This window comes from Microcebus murinus, chromosome 14 (assembly GCF_040939455.1).
Source record: "Microcebus murinus isolate Inina chromosome 14, M.murinus_Inina_mat1.0, whole genome shotgun sequence".
Classification (NCBI taxonomy): domain Eukaryota; kingdom Metazoa; phylum Chordata; class Mammalia; order Primates; family Cheirogaleidae; genus Microcebus; species Microcebus murinus.
In genome coordinates this window covers 45,789,917-45,803,703 of record NC_134117.1, presented here as the reverse complement: position 1 = coordinate 45,803,703, position 13,787 = coordinate 45,789,917, and the positions used below count along the sequence as shown (strand labels likewise).

Genomic DNA, 13,787 nt, shown 5'->3' with positions numbered 1-13,787 from the left:
TGTAAAGGGGCAGTTTGTAAATATTTTAAGCTCTGTGTGTCATATGGTCTCTGCTACAACTACTAAACTCTGTGACTATCGTGTGGACGCTGCCAGAGGCCATTTGTAAACAACTGGGCATGGCTGTGTGCCAATAAAACTTTATTTACAAAAACAGACAGCAGGCCGGGCGCAGTGGCTCACGCCTGTAATCCTAGCTCTCTGGGAGGCTGAGGCGGGCGGATCCTTTGAGCTCAGGAGTTCGAAACCAACCTGAGCAAGAGCAAGACCCCGTCTCTACTATAAATACAAAGAAATTAATTGGCCAACTAATATATATAGAAAAAATTAGCCAGGCATGGTGGCGCATGCCTGTAGTCCCAGCTACTCGGGAGGCTGAGGCAGAAGAATCGCTGGAGCCCAGGAGTTTGAGGTTGCTGTGAGCTAGGCTCGACGCCACGGCACTCACTCTAGCCTGGGCAACAAAGCGAGACTCTGTCTCAAAAAAAAAAAAAAAAAAAAAATAGACAGCAGGCCAGATTTGGCCTATGGGCCTCAGTGTATCTTAGCTTGCCCTGTTTTCAACTATCTCAACAGCCAAACTATTTTAATCAGCTCTAAAGATGCTATCTAGGCATCTACAGGATATCTTGAACAATAGGTGCCTCCAGTAGGCATTGCTGGACCTCTCTAACCGAGTTATGGATTTAACAAGGCCAGCTCAGCCTACTGATGCAGAGGTCCTCCTGCAGGGAGCCTTCTCCCACCTCTACACCTTGCCTAGAAACCTTGCCCCAGTCTTCACCCTTGGGTCCCTTTAGACCTTAACTCAAACATAATTATCTCTTCCAAAATGCCTCCTCAGGCCTTTGCGATCACATCAAGTGCCCGTCATAGGTCCATGTATTTTCTCTTTCTCACTTTGACTACAACACAAAATCATGCCTTTATTTGGGATAGTCTGATTTACCACGTGCGCGGGCCCCACCTGATGGTAAACTCCACAGGGGCAGGATCTGTCTGGTTTTCTACCTCTGTCTCGCCAGGGCCCGGTACTGGGCTGCACACAAAGTCACTCTGGAGGTACTGAGGCTACCAGTTCTGGCAGAATCAGAGAGAATCTGGGTTTCAACCCTGACTCTAAGTCTCATCTATGCGGTACCTTGGGCAAGTTACTTAAAAGGTCAGTTGGCCTCAGTTGCATCATCTAGTAAGTATGGAAATGGCAAAATACTACCAACTTTACAGAACACCCAAGAGAATTAAATGGGAAATTTTATTTATATTTAATTTATATGTTAATGTATACTCTGCCTGACACGTAACAGTTGCTCAATAAATGAAAAATGTTATGACTTTGACTTCATTTAAAACACTGTGGGTAAAACTTTTGCAGACGATTTTGGAAAAGAGAAAAGTGGGACATTTTCTCTGGGTTGCAAATACACAGAGAAGAAAAGAGAAAGCACTCTGGAAGGAAATGTGAATGTGGTTCTAAGTCTAAAATGCTTAGAGATGGTTTTCTCCCCATTTTGGATATTATCAATCAAGTTGCTTCTCTGCTTCTTGCTACAACAAAGTAAATAAGCTCTATGAGAACAGAAATCTTTGTGTATTAGTCACTGTTCACTATTATACGTCCCATGCAGAAAGCAGACACATAGTAGGTACTCAGTAAAACACTTCTGAATGAATGAAATCATCCATGAGTGTCAGATGTTAGCAGAAATGCTGATTCCATTCATCTTCATCACCACAATTGCCACCTTTTGGCAAAGCTTTTATTAAACCAACATAAATAGTATCCCCATCAGAGGGCCCTCCTGGCTTCAGGGAAGGATTATAGAAATGAAGGAAATGGAGATGAGGTCCAGTCTGGGACCCTGAATATCAAGCCTAGCTTCTGTGTAGTCACTGGCCTTCCCATTAAGCATCTTGTCATTCCAGTAAAGCCATACTGTCCGTTAGCTGATTGTGTAAGTAATGTCCCTCTGTGGCACCATCCCTTGATGCAAGACAGGGCCCTGGGAGACCCAGCCTGAGCTCACCCATGAGAAGCACTTGCCTACTTTCCTTGCGACATCACCTCAAGAGAGTGGCCCCTTCCACAGAGCAGCGGATCAGACCACCACGCCTGAGGGCCGGGTGCTGAGTTCTAGTTCTGCCTCTCTTACTCCCTAGCTCTTAGCACATGCCGGGATTTTTCTGGGCCTCAGATTCTACATCTATTCAATAAAGGGGGCTGGACTCGTTCTTTTCAATCTCCTCCATCTTATGGATTCTGCGAGTCTATTAAGACATCCATTGTAAATTAGACATGAGCTTTTTTTTTTTTTTAAATAACCACAGCAATTCTTCTCCATCATCTTTATCAACACCACCAAGGTGTTGAAGCTGAAGCTAGTCACACCCAAAACCAAACATACCCGCAGACGGCAGAGCCAGAGGGATCAGCTTTACCAATGGACACACCAATGTGCCAGCCACGAGAATGTTACCAGTGACTTTCTCTGCTTTTGACCTTCACTGGTCTGACCTTTACCTCGTGTCAGCAGCCTTTGTTCCATAATGCAAGTTTCCAGCCAGAACACTGCCAACGTTGGGTAGTCACAGAAGAAAAACAACTAAACCTGAGCCTATCATTTAGGAAGGTTGGAGGAAAAGGGAATGAGTGGGAATATTTTTATTCTCTGGTACAATATCTGGCTAATTTGCTTTATTTCCAATGTTACTCTGAGCCCAGCTCAAACTAGTCTGAAGCAAAGACTGAACCCAAGGGAAAGTGGGACTCTGTCAACACTGTTTCCATCTAATGTCCCATAGAGAGCTTAGGGCAAGCCTAGGGACAAGCAACTAGATGTTAACCTGGCCTGTTATCTCTGTGCATGTGAGCCTTCCCTTGTAGGGTGAAAAAACCCACATATACCTATGTGTGTAGATCACCATTACATATACATAAATACACACATATATGTATATGTATATATATGTTTGGTTTTGATTTTTATTTGTTCTAGCTTTATTGGGGCATAGTAACAAATAAAAACTGTATATATTCAAGGTGTACATGATGATACTGATATTGATATATGTACACATTATGAAATGACTACCACAATCAAGTTAATTAACATCCATCACCTCACATAGTTATTTCTTTGTATAGTGAGAACACCTAAGATCTACTCTCTTGGCAAATCTCAAGTATACAATGTTATTAACTATAGTCACTCTGCTATACATTATACCCCCAGAACTTACTCATCTTATAACTGCAAGTTTGTACCCTTTGACCAACACCCTATCATACATATTTTGAAAATTATTTACAATTTCTTCTACTCTCTATATACACATTTTTAAAACATATTCCTCCCTTAAGAAGAATACACTGAATTAAATTTTTAATTTACTTTAAATTATTCGCACTTAGCTCTTTGTCTCCAGTTATACTGTGTTCTTTTGTGCTGGTGAAACAACATGTGCTTTAATTAGCAAATATCTGTAAATAATTTACTTGCTTTTCAAATACAACAGAACAATGGGGTCAGTTTTCACATACATTTACTGAGCATGTATCCTGGGTCTTAAGCCAGAATCTCCTATTGTTCAATAACTATACCAAGCTGTCTAACTCTTGCTGCCTTCCTTGGTGGTGGGTGGGGGTACGAGGGTGGGGTAGAAACTCAAGTTCCAGTAGCAATATCCCATTTCATGAGTCCCCAGAAGACAAGCACGTAGGGTTGTCCAGCCCAAGCTAAAACAAACTCTTGTGATCTCTAACCCTGGAAACTTCCCCAAGGAACAGGGAAGTGTGCCAAGGGTGAAGGGCATTGGAGTAATGGCTGCAAGACCAAAGCACTGTTCCGACCCACCCGCCCCACAACCCCGGACAGCCTGAGCCAAAAAACATAGGGCGCAATGTATGAGGTCTATGAATCACAGAACTTCATCTAGCCCCTGCAGGGTTAAAACTGGGCGCCTCGCATGCAGTGCAAAGAAAGATGTTAAATCAAATGAGAATGACTGCTCCAGGACTGGAGGCACTATTATTTTGAATAAGATTGAAAAGGCCAGAAAAAGCAATTCAAAAACATTTCAATTATGTATTTCCCAGAACTACATCTCTGAGCAACTAATGCAAATGTTACCACTATAATAAAACTTCTTCCCACATATAAAACAGGTTGGACAGCATATACTTTATATATCATATGCATATTTTTGACTATTAATAAAAAATTCAAAATCTATGTATGCTTTACTCTCCTAAGCAATACAGTAATTATGATTAAGGGACAAGCAGCACAAAAAGAGCCAATTTATCTTACTCGTGCTCAGGAATACTATTGTGTAACTAAGCAACTAAAGACAAAATATGGTCTAATTAATTCACTCCTATGCTTATTTAAAAGACACAATTAGAACATTTTTATTTTCCAGCTTGCACAGTAGCTCAACATGCTTGAGGGTGTAGAAAGCAAAGCCCATTATTCTCAAAGACAAGAGTTTAATGTTTAGTGCCACCGATCAGGCTTGGAACTCAACTATGGGGAGGAGGGGATGTTTCACAGCAGGGCGTGCTCGGAGGCATGAGAAAGGAAAGGTGTGGGGAAAGATGTTTCTGGGGTCACTGGATTGACTAGCAATGTGGCCTCTGCTACCTGTTTTTCTTACTGGGGCACGAGAATGGAGATGAGACTGTAAACTTGATGGTCATATGCCAAGGACACAAGCCACTGTGCATCTATTTATACAGTCACAAAGATCCTACAGAAAATTCACATAATTAAACCACCCGTCCTAGTCTGCATGATAAATGTCAAATATCCATCTTTAACGCTGCTAACAGTGCATCTGATTTTAAAAGCAGAATTAATTTACGCAAGTGTGTGAGGGAGATTGATGCCATTAGCATGATTCTAAAGCACCCTTTCAATAATCATCATCATCTGCATGTTTGAAATGTGTTGTCAATACTGATGCTCACGGTACAGGATGTGAGTGACACACTCTGAGGGCTCAGGCCCAGGGTCTAATCTCCAGCAAGACAGCGTGGACCACAGTGTGGCCGGAAAAACCCACCCTTGCGCAAGGGCATGGGAGCAGATTCTTCAAGAAATGCAGGAATCCATGACCACATCTCTGAGAGGCAAATGAATCCTTAAGCCAACAATCGATAAATTTGTTTTAAATTTCTTTAAAAGCCAAGTCGATGGGTAATCACTAGCTACAGTATTATTCTGAGTAGAAGATGGCAAATATCCAACTACACTAGCTATAAAAAATGACAAGCGAATGCATTTGATTTGAGCAATTATATTCTGGATATTGGTTAAAACTAGACTTTGATAAATGAGCCTGAGTCATATATCACTAGATGCCACTATGCACAATGGTATGCTTTATTAATAATTAATAACGAAGTATTTACATGTGTGGACTCTTGTATTTCATAAAAATAACATTTCCTTAGTATGTGCCTGACAGTCTAAATGTCAAGAAAGGTTTTAATTGCTCAGGATTTTTTGAGTCATTATCAACCATGTGGCCTAGTTAAGACCCTCAGCCTGAAAAACATGCTGGCTCGTGGGAACTGCCATCCAACACCCAGGAGGGAGCGACTCTTCCTCCCCAAAGTCTAGTCTCTCTATAGGTTGCCACCCCAAAGCCCTGACTTTTTACGAGCTGAATGCTGAAGAATGGAAAAGTACCCAGAAAAACAGAGATGCTGGCTCCGGCCTAATCACTCAGTCCCAAATATTTGTTCCTATCTTTGGTCAGTGCTCCTAAAAAAATCCACTGCACATCATACATACAGTGCAAAATGACTATGGATACTGGTGGAGAAAGAAAAAGTGTGAGATGGGGTTGTGGGTTGGGCACACATGTGAGTGACCCACTGCCAGAAAGAAATCAGGTCAAGCTTAAAGAAAGTGGACAGTGCCCAAGAAGGCATTTAAATGAGGTGGTTCAGTCATTCAATACTCACTGAATATTGTGGGGGGCCCAGACGTGCAGAGGGCAAAGTACTACGCAGGGAATCGAGGGTGGGATACAAGGCCAAGGAAAAGAACACGAATACAAGGCACTATAATACACTATAATACAAGGTATGATGCGCAAAGTACACGAGAGGTTAAAAGCAACCACTGGGGGCGCTCTCCATGAGCAGGGATTCTGGTCTACCTTGTTCGTGCTGTATCCCCACAGCCTAGAACAGGATCTGGCACATAGTAGGTACCCCATAAATATGTGTGTCCAGTGAGTGAGAATTCAAAGATGAAGACAGTACATTCTAGTTTCCAGAAAGATTATGAAAGGCTACAAATAATACTGGTCTTCGTTGATCTCAACTTTACCTAAGAAACCCTGATGGAAAGAGTCTAATGGCTTTTCTGTGACCAACCTCTGTCTATGGAGGTAGTCTGTGAGCTTCCCAGGGCAGGGGCTGTCTCCTTTTCTACATACCCAAGTGCCAAGCACATAGTAGGTCTTCAACCAGCATCTGAGGAACTGAATTAATTCTTTTTCCAAAAACATTCCAATCATGAGCCTTCCTCTGAACACACATTACATGTATTAGTGCAATTTACCTATATGTTACATAGTGTGTTATGTTGTTTTTACATTTTTTAAACGAGTTGATCACATGTCCCTATCAAGATTGATACATTTCTTGAAAAAAGTATCAAATCACAAACTGTTTTGCATCTATCTCTTCACTTTGCAGAGTGCTGAGCACAGGGTTAGCCCTCAACAGGTAGTTTTGGATTAACTCAAAATAGACAATACCAATATTGTCTAGAGTTTGGATCTTAAACACACAAAATATAATGTAGTATACATTTCACTCATAGTCAAGTTTCAACATCCTAGACTCAATGTTGAAATAGAATTTTAGATATATAAATGTTAATGACATAATATTAATGTTAAGTTCTTATATTACTGGATCCTGCCCAAAACCCAAGTAAGAAAGGGAAACAGGTATACAATCATGTACCTTATTTCAGATCAACCCCATAAGTCAGAGGTCAGTAAACTTTTCCCATAAAGAACCAGATAATAAATATTTCCATTTTGCTAGAGATATGGTAACTGTCAAACCTACTCAACTCTGCTGTTGTAGCCTGAGTCCAGCTATCAACAATACATAAACAAATGAGTGTGGCTCCATTCCAATTGAACTTTATTTACAAAAGTAGGCAGTGGGCTGGATTTGGCCCTAAGGTCTTACTTGGCTGACCTCTGTCATAATCCAAAAAATTCCCTCCATTTAAGTCTTTAGTCCTTATCCTAGTTCTAAAAGGCCTGCCAGGTAGAGAGTAAAGATTTCCCTTTTCCTACCTTAAGATGATTACTAAAAATAAATGATAACTGCAGCCATTGTTCATAGAGCTCTCATATATAGGTACTATGCTACATTCCAGGCCCTTCTATTATTATCTCTAATTTTCTCAGCAGAGTACAGATCATTAAATCCATTTTACAGATGAAAAATACTAAGGCTCAGAAAAGTTATAGCAATTGTCCAAAGCCAATGTAATCATTTAAGAGGTCTCAGGAATCTCTAAAATAATCAGTTTATGGATACAGACCAAGACTGAGGAACTATCCAAAGAGAGCAAGGCCAATCCAGCACCTTCTAGATTCCAGAATGTGTCTGCCTCAACTCCAGATATAATCAAACCAGGCAATCTTTTAAAAAATCCTGCTGATCTAGTTGACAGTATACTTAAGTAGTAAAACATAAATCCTTAAGAAGCCTTTTATTTCGGTGAGTGGCATGGCTAAACCCAATATAGAGATGAAAGCCTGATTTGGGGAAACCTAGATGGCCATATGTCCTAGCAAACTAACCTAGGTGTCGCCCTCTCACAGAGAGAAGCATTTGTTCTTCATCAAGGTCTATGGTAGTGGTCTCGCATTTCAGTGAGGACAATTATAGTAATATCAATGATAATAACAACAGTCAACTATCACTAAAGTATCCACTATATGCCAACTTCCGTTGTACGCACGTTACATGTATTAACTCATTTAATCCTTAAAATAATCCTAGGAAGTAAGTATTGTACTTCCATTTTACAGACGAGAAAACGGAGGCACAGAGAGTTTAGAACTTGCCCAGGATTGCACAGCTAGAGTAAGACTGTTTAAATGTTTAAAATTTAGAATCTTGGACCCAACTCCAGAGATTCTAATTGAGTTGATTTCAATAGGGGCCCCAGAATATGCATTTTAAACAATTTGTAACTGGTTGGTGATAGCCAAACCACTTTTAGAAGTCCTGAATGCATACTAGAATCTGTAACACCCATGTATGCTTGCTTTTCACTCCCTAACATGACATTCACAGCTTCAAGTGACCAGCAAATCTTACTGTAAAACCCAAGACATGACTGGTCAGGCTGAAATCCAAGCTCATACATCCACCTATTTTAAGAGGGTATACATACTGCCAATAGATTAAGCACTTGGCAATCTGAAAATGAATGTAATCAGAAGTTTCCCAGTAACAAAACCAATTACCCGCCTACTTTGCCATTTTCCTCCTTCTGAAGAGCTACTGGCTGAATTGTGGCAATTGTAGGTAATTACTGAAGACACTTAACTCCTTGCACATGGCCCTTGCTATTCACTTTCATGGTAATTTAAGACAGCATCATGATTAGGTCCAAGAACCTCCAAACAGACATAAAAATTATTATGTTTTGGTTTTGTTTACAAGGTAAGAATATCTACAACTATAATCATAACTCCTTCTATTTATTTAAGCACTTACAGCATATAAAACATGCCCATATAATGTCTCTTGATCTTTACAACAATCCACAGTCATCCTTCCTATTGTTCCCATTTTTCAGTTGAAGAAATTGAGGCTCAATATACTTATGATTGTTCAAGGTCAAACAGTAAGTTGCAGAATCAAAATGTGATTCTTTCTGGAATGCTTTTCCTCAACAGCAGTTGCCAACACTGGATGTTTATGAAGACAGCAATGTATATAAGCATGCAAATCATCACCATCATTATTAAAACTAATAATACATTGCTAATGATTATTAATTACTATTAAAATATAACTTATTGTTATATAGCACTGGCCTGAATTAACTGAACTTTATAGAATAAGAATGGTTTTGCTACTTAAATATCTGGTGACCTTTGGCAAAGCTGATTAACTAGTCACAGTTCTGAAATGTATGAGGAATTGAACACATTAGTACATGCTTTTAAAATATGATATGATGCATTCAGGCTCTGGTTTCAAGAGCAGGTTACACTGGGGGGTGGGGGGGTGGGCGGGGTAACCTTAAAGTTTAAGGATGCCTGGGCTCTAGCCTGGTGACCTTTGACAAACAACATTATGTTTCTAAGTCTATGTCCCCTCTGCAAAATGGGTATACAAAGTCCTGCCTTATCCAGCCTCATACAATTACTGCCAGGGTCAATGAGAAACTATTCCCCAAAAAAAGCCCTCTTTAAACCATAGCAAACCACACAGGGACGCTATTCCTAATCTTGCACAATGATCATTTTCCTGCTTTTAGAACGGACGTCTTTATATTTCAAGAAATCATAAAAAGGCAGAATGATTCTCTTAAACCAAAAAAAGCATAGAGTCCTCGCTGTCCTTTTGAAATGGATGCTGATGTCAGCTCAATCAAGAAATTATTAACCTCCATTTGGTTACTTAAAATAAACTGTACTGGCTGATTAAATGTGCTGAACATTTTCTCCAAGTAACAGTGCATGTCACTAAGGAACCTTTTTCTTTCGGTTACGCACTGCAAATGGCAAATGCATCATTCAAAACTATTTAAAATCAATAATAAAAAATCATTTAAATGTATATAAACAAGTTAATGGAGTAAGTGAAAATAAAGCAAATTTCTTAATGAGAGGGCCCTGTTGCCCCCTCTAGGTGCCAGCAGTAAATGCTGGTTTCTGCAGGCTCTCCTCCATAGGAGACTGCTGCTGCTATTCTGCTAATGAATGACTAACTTAGGCCAGGGGGGAAATGACATCACCAGGGTGGAAAACCGATCTGCATTGGGAAACTTTCTACCTGCTTTACATCTGTCATAATTATTTTGCACAATGCAGTCTGCATTTGCATAATTTTGAGGCGTGTCATTATCTCAATTGAAAATTGTTTTAATATGGCTGAATAATTCACAATGACATCAGCCAAAGTCCTAATGAAATATACAAGTATAATCATACAGCTAATTACCAGCCGTGTTAGCATTAAAAAACAAATCATGCATAATATTAGACGATGTATATGCAGCTGAGGATTATAAATAGAGCCATCTCCCTCCACAAACCCCCTAGAGTTTACTTTTAAATGGCAAGATTAATTTTCTCAGGTATGGCTCATGTAGCAGTGACGAAATGCACAGATCATTACAATGGTTCGCTTTCAATTCCCCATAATGAACAATTAAAAAGAAATCACGGATTTAAAAACATATCTATTCACTGTCAACACTTCTAGCAGATGCACCCTTCAGCGAATATAGCTTTTATTCTTAAATCAGAATTCGCTATTTATTTACACCAACAGAAATTAAAACTGGGGGACCAAGTGGGGTCAACTGGGGGTCTTTAAAAAATATTCCAATTTTAATGCAGAAAAAAAAAAAAGAGTGACCACAAAATATCCCATAAAACACTGAATAATTTCCTCCTGGGTTTAGTCAGAAGTCTATTAGGCACCAGCTCTTTTCTGGATATTTAATCCTTCCCTTTTCCAGATCACAGGCCATGTTGAAGTAATAAATTTGAAAAGCAAATAATAAGAAATCAGGAGGGGGAGGGGGAGGAAGACAGCTGCGCAGGAGAGTTGGGTCGGGGGAGGGGGTCGAGCCAGACCTCGGGAGGGGGAAAGAGCTCAACCTGTTGGTAGGTTGCAGGATTTTTCACAGTATTTCCAAACAACACCTTTGTAAAAACTGCAGGCGGACGTCGCGAAATAGGAACGTTTAAAAACCAAAGCTGACCGGGGAGGGCGGAGGAGGAGGAGGAGGAGGAGGGGGTGGGGGGTGCGGGGGAGGAGGGAGGGGCTTATTTCTGAAAAGGCAGATTCGAGGGCGAACGTTTTGACGAACTCCAGTAATTAACCGGCGTAGAGCTCCGATGGGTAATTCGATCCCAGGGAGAGGGAGTGACCTGGCGATGCCAAAAGTGCAATCAACTCCACCAGACCCGGGAATTCTGGAAGCTCTGGCAGCTCGGAGCCCCAGGATGAGTTAAACGGGAGACCATTCATTTAACAAAAAGGTCCTCACACCTACCTCGAAAGCTCGAGAGCCTGGCCCCGAGCTGGCTGCCCTCAAAAGTCTCAGTTTGGTCACCCTGCTCTCTCCCTCGCTCTGGCAGCACAAAGCCCCGCCAGGCGGCCGTGCGCCCTCCCTCCCCGCCGCGCCGTGGGCGCGGGCTCCCCGAAATAGTCCCCCGGGTGGGTGCCGCGGCGCCGGGGTCTGCCGGCCGGCGAGGGGAGCCCCGCAGAACTGCGGGCACACACGCAGCCACGGAGCCGAGGGGAGGCGGCCGCCCCGGCGGCGCCCGGTGACAGCGGGCTCAGCTCCCGCGTCCTCCCGGGAGCGCGGCGAGCGCCCCCGCGGCCGCCCGGGAACGTGCCGGGGAGGCTCGGTCCCTCCACGCCCTCCCCGCGAGCGCCGTCCGCCCGGGCACGCGGGACGCCGGGCTCGCGGGGCCGGGCCGGGCCGGGGGTGCGGGCGAGCACACACACCCCTCCGCGGCCCTGCCCTCCCCGCCCCGTCCCGCACGCCCCCCCCAGAGCCCGCGAAGCAAGACGGCCACTTCGCGTGGAGTAATTGGAAACTAGCACATCAAATGGCTTGTCGCGGGGAGGTGGGGTGCGGGGCGGGGTGGGGGGAGGCGGGAGTGGGCGAGAGATAGTTGTTAATGCTTAACGTGTTTGTGCCGGTTACACCACCGCTTTGAAATCCGCCCGGGCAGATCTGCAAGTTATTTGAATGTATTATTCCAGTACCTGTCATTTATCACTTTATTCAACACGTCTTTGCCAACTCAATAGCTTTTGATCTCATTCTGCCTCCATTTCGTAATTTCCGCCCTCTTAAAACATATCAAATACTTACTTTAAAAGAAAAAAAAAAAAAGAAAGAAAAGATAACCTGAACAATATCGAAACCCACTGAAAGAAATCCACCCGGCCCCCCGATCGAACCAGACACGAAGGTAAAATTTTCAAAAGGCAAAGAAAACATATAAAATGCATGTGATGTTCAAGAGGCAGTCGCAGGAGAGCGAAGGACCTGACACACACACACACACACACGCACACACACACACACACACACCCTTGAACAAAACCCTTCTCGAACAAGTTATTTGATCTTGACTAAAATCAGCGGTTGGATCCTCTTTGTAAAGCTGACAGCCAAACTCTGACAATGGCAAAATACTCGAGCCCCAGCTAGTGGCGCTACCCCTTTAAAAAAGGAGCCGATCCTGCTCGCCTGCAGAAGTGAATACAGTATTTTCAAGCTTGCCCTGTAATAAGCATTACTAAGGGGGAGGAAAAAAATAATAATAATAATAATAAAGAAAGAAGAGAGGGAGAGATAGGTTTACCACCTCGCCGTGGTCGCTATTTCTGCCCTGGGGAGTGTCTTCTGGGAGGAAATAAAGTTTAGAGCTGGATAAAAGTTGCCGGCTGGTCCTCTCTTCCCACAACAGCTGGAGCTCCGCTATGCAAATCGGATCCTTTGGCGTACATCTTACAAAGAAAAAGTCGCCAAGGGACAAAATTCTTGGTTTGCCTTCAAGGTGGAATTGAAAAGCCTTGTAGAAAATGTAAGGTCCGTGCAAGCCACACGGTGAGCCGACCCACTGCAGGGGGGGGAAAAAAAAAAAAGCACCAAATAAATAATGTAGCCATCAGAGAGCACAAACATCTATTCCCAGACACATTTACACACAGACATCCACACTCTTAATACAGACGACCCAACAGATATAACGCTGGGTGAAAAAAAAAAAATAATAGAGCCCACAAATTTTCTGCCTCCCTCAAAAAAAAAAAAAAAAGAAAGAAAAAAAGAAAAAGAAAAAAAAAAAAAAAACTCCGGGGACCCCCACCGCCACTTCTCCCCACCTCCCCATCTGAGGCGGTAAAATTACATTATGTTTGTATGATCAGTGCAGGGATTTTTTTAAACAATAAAAATGATTTGGGGGGATGCAGAGGGTAAAAGTTTGGTGAAAAGTTTGTGGGGGGTGTGGGTGGGTGCAGAGGTGTGGGTGAGCTGGGGGGCTGGGGGGTGCCGGGGGGGTGCCGGGAGCGGAGGAGCGGAGGAGAGCGAAATACCTGGAGTGAGTTGGGCTCCATCTCGACGTTCTGAATTGATTGAACTCAACATTCTCTCCAAACTTGTTGGCTTGAATGGATTGCATTAGGTCCTGGCAGGGTAAAGCATTTTCTGCCTTCAGCCGGCGTAATGTCTCAATATAAAACTGAGCTCTTGCCTCCCCTTTGGCACCAAAATGATTGAAAATATGTCCTAATATTTCTCTGACGACTCAATTTTAAGCTCCTTTAAAAACTGTGTAGGTTTCCTTCCAAATACGGCTTGATCAAATTCATAATCGGGAGAAAGGCTCCGTACGATCTCGGCGGGAAGAGGATGGATCAAGGCAAAAAACATATAGGAAGATTTGTAAAAATAAAATCCACCATAAAACTGTGTGGAGATGCAATCTCTCTCTTCCTAATACCCCTGTGTAGGGGTATCGTCTGATGAGATTTT

General features: G+C 42.5%; 1 protein-coding gene across 3 annotated transcripts in view; it reads right to left on the bottom strand.

The window, feature by feature from the left end:
• The window catches only part of ARID5B (AT-rich interaction domain 5B), a 179,556-nt gene extending 166,098 nt beyond the window's left edge, over window positions 1–13,458 (bottom strand). For all 3 annotated transcript variants that reach the window (XM_012762747.3, XM_076010026.1, XM_076010025.1), the window contains exons 1-2: window positions 13,349–13,458; window positions 12,616–12,870 (exon numbers count right to left, since the gene is read on the bottom strand). In XM_012762747.3, the coding sequence (XP_012618201.1) occupies window positions 12,616–12,870; window positions 13,349–13,369 (276 nt within the window). In that variant the 5' untranslated portion in view covers window positions 13,370–13,458. The remainder of the gene's footprint in view (window positions 1–12,615; window positions 12,871–13,348) is intronic.
• Between the last annotated feature and the right edge of the window lie 329 nt (window positions 13,459–13,787).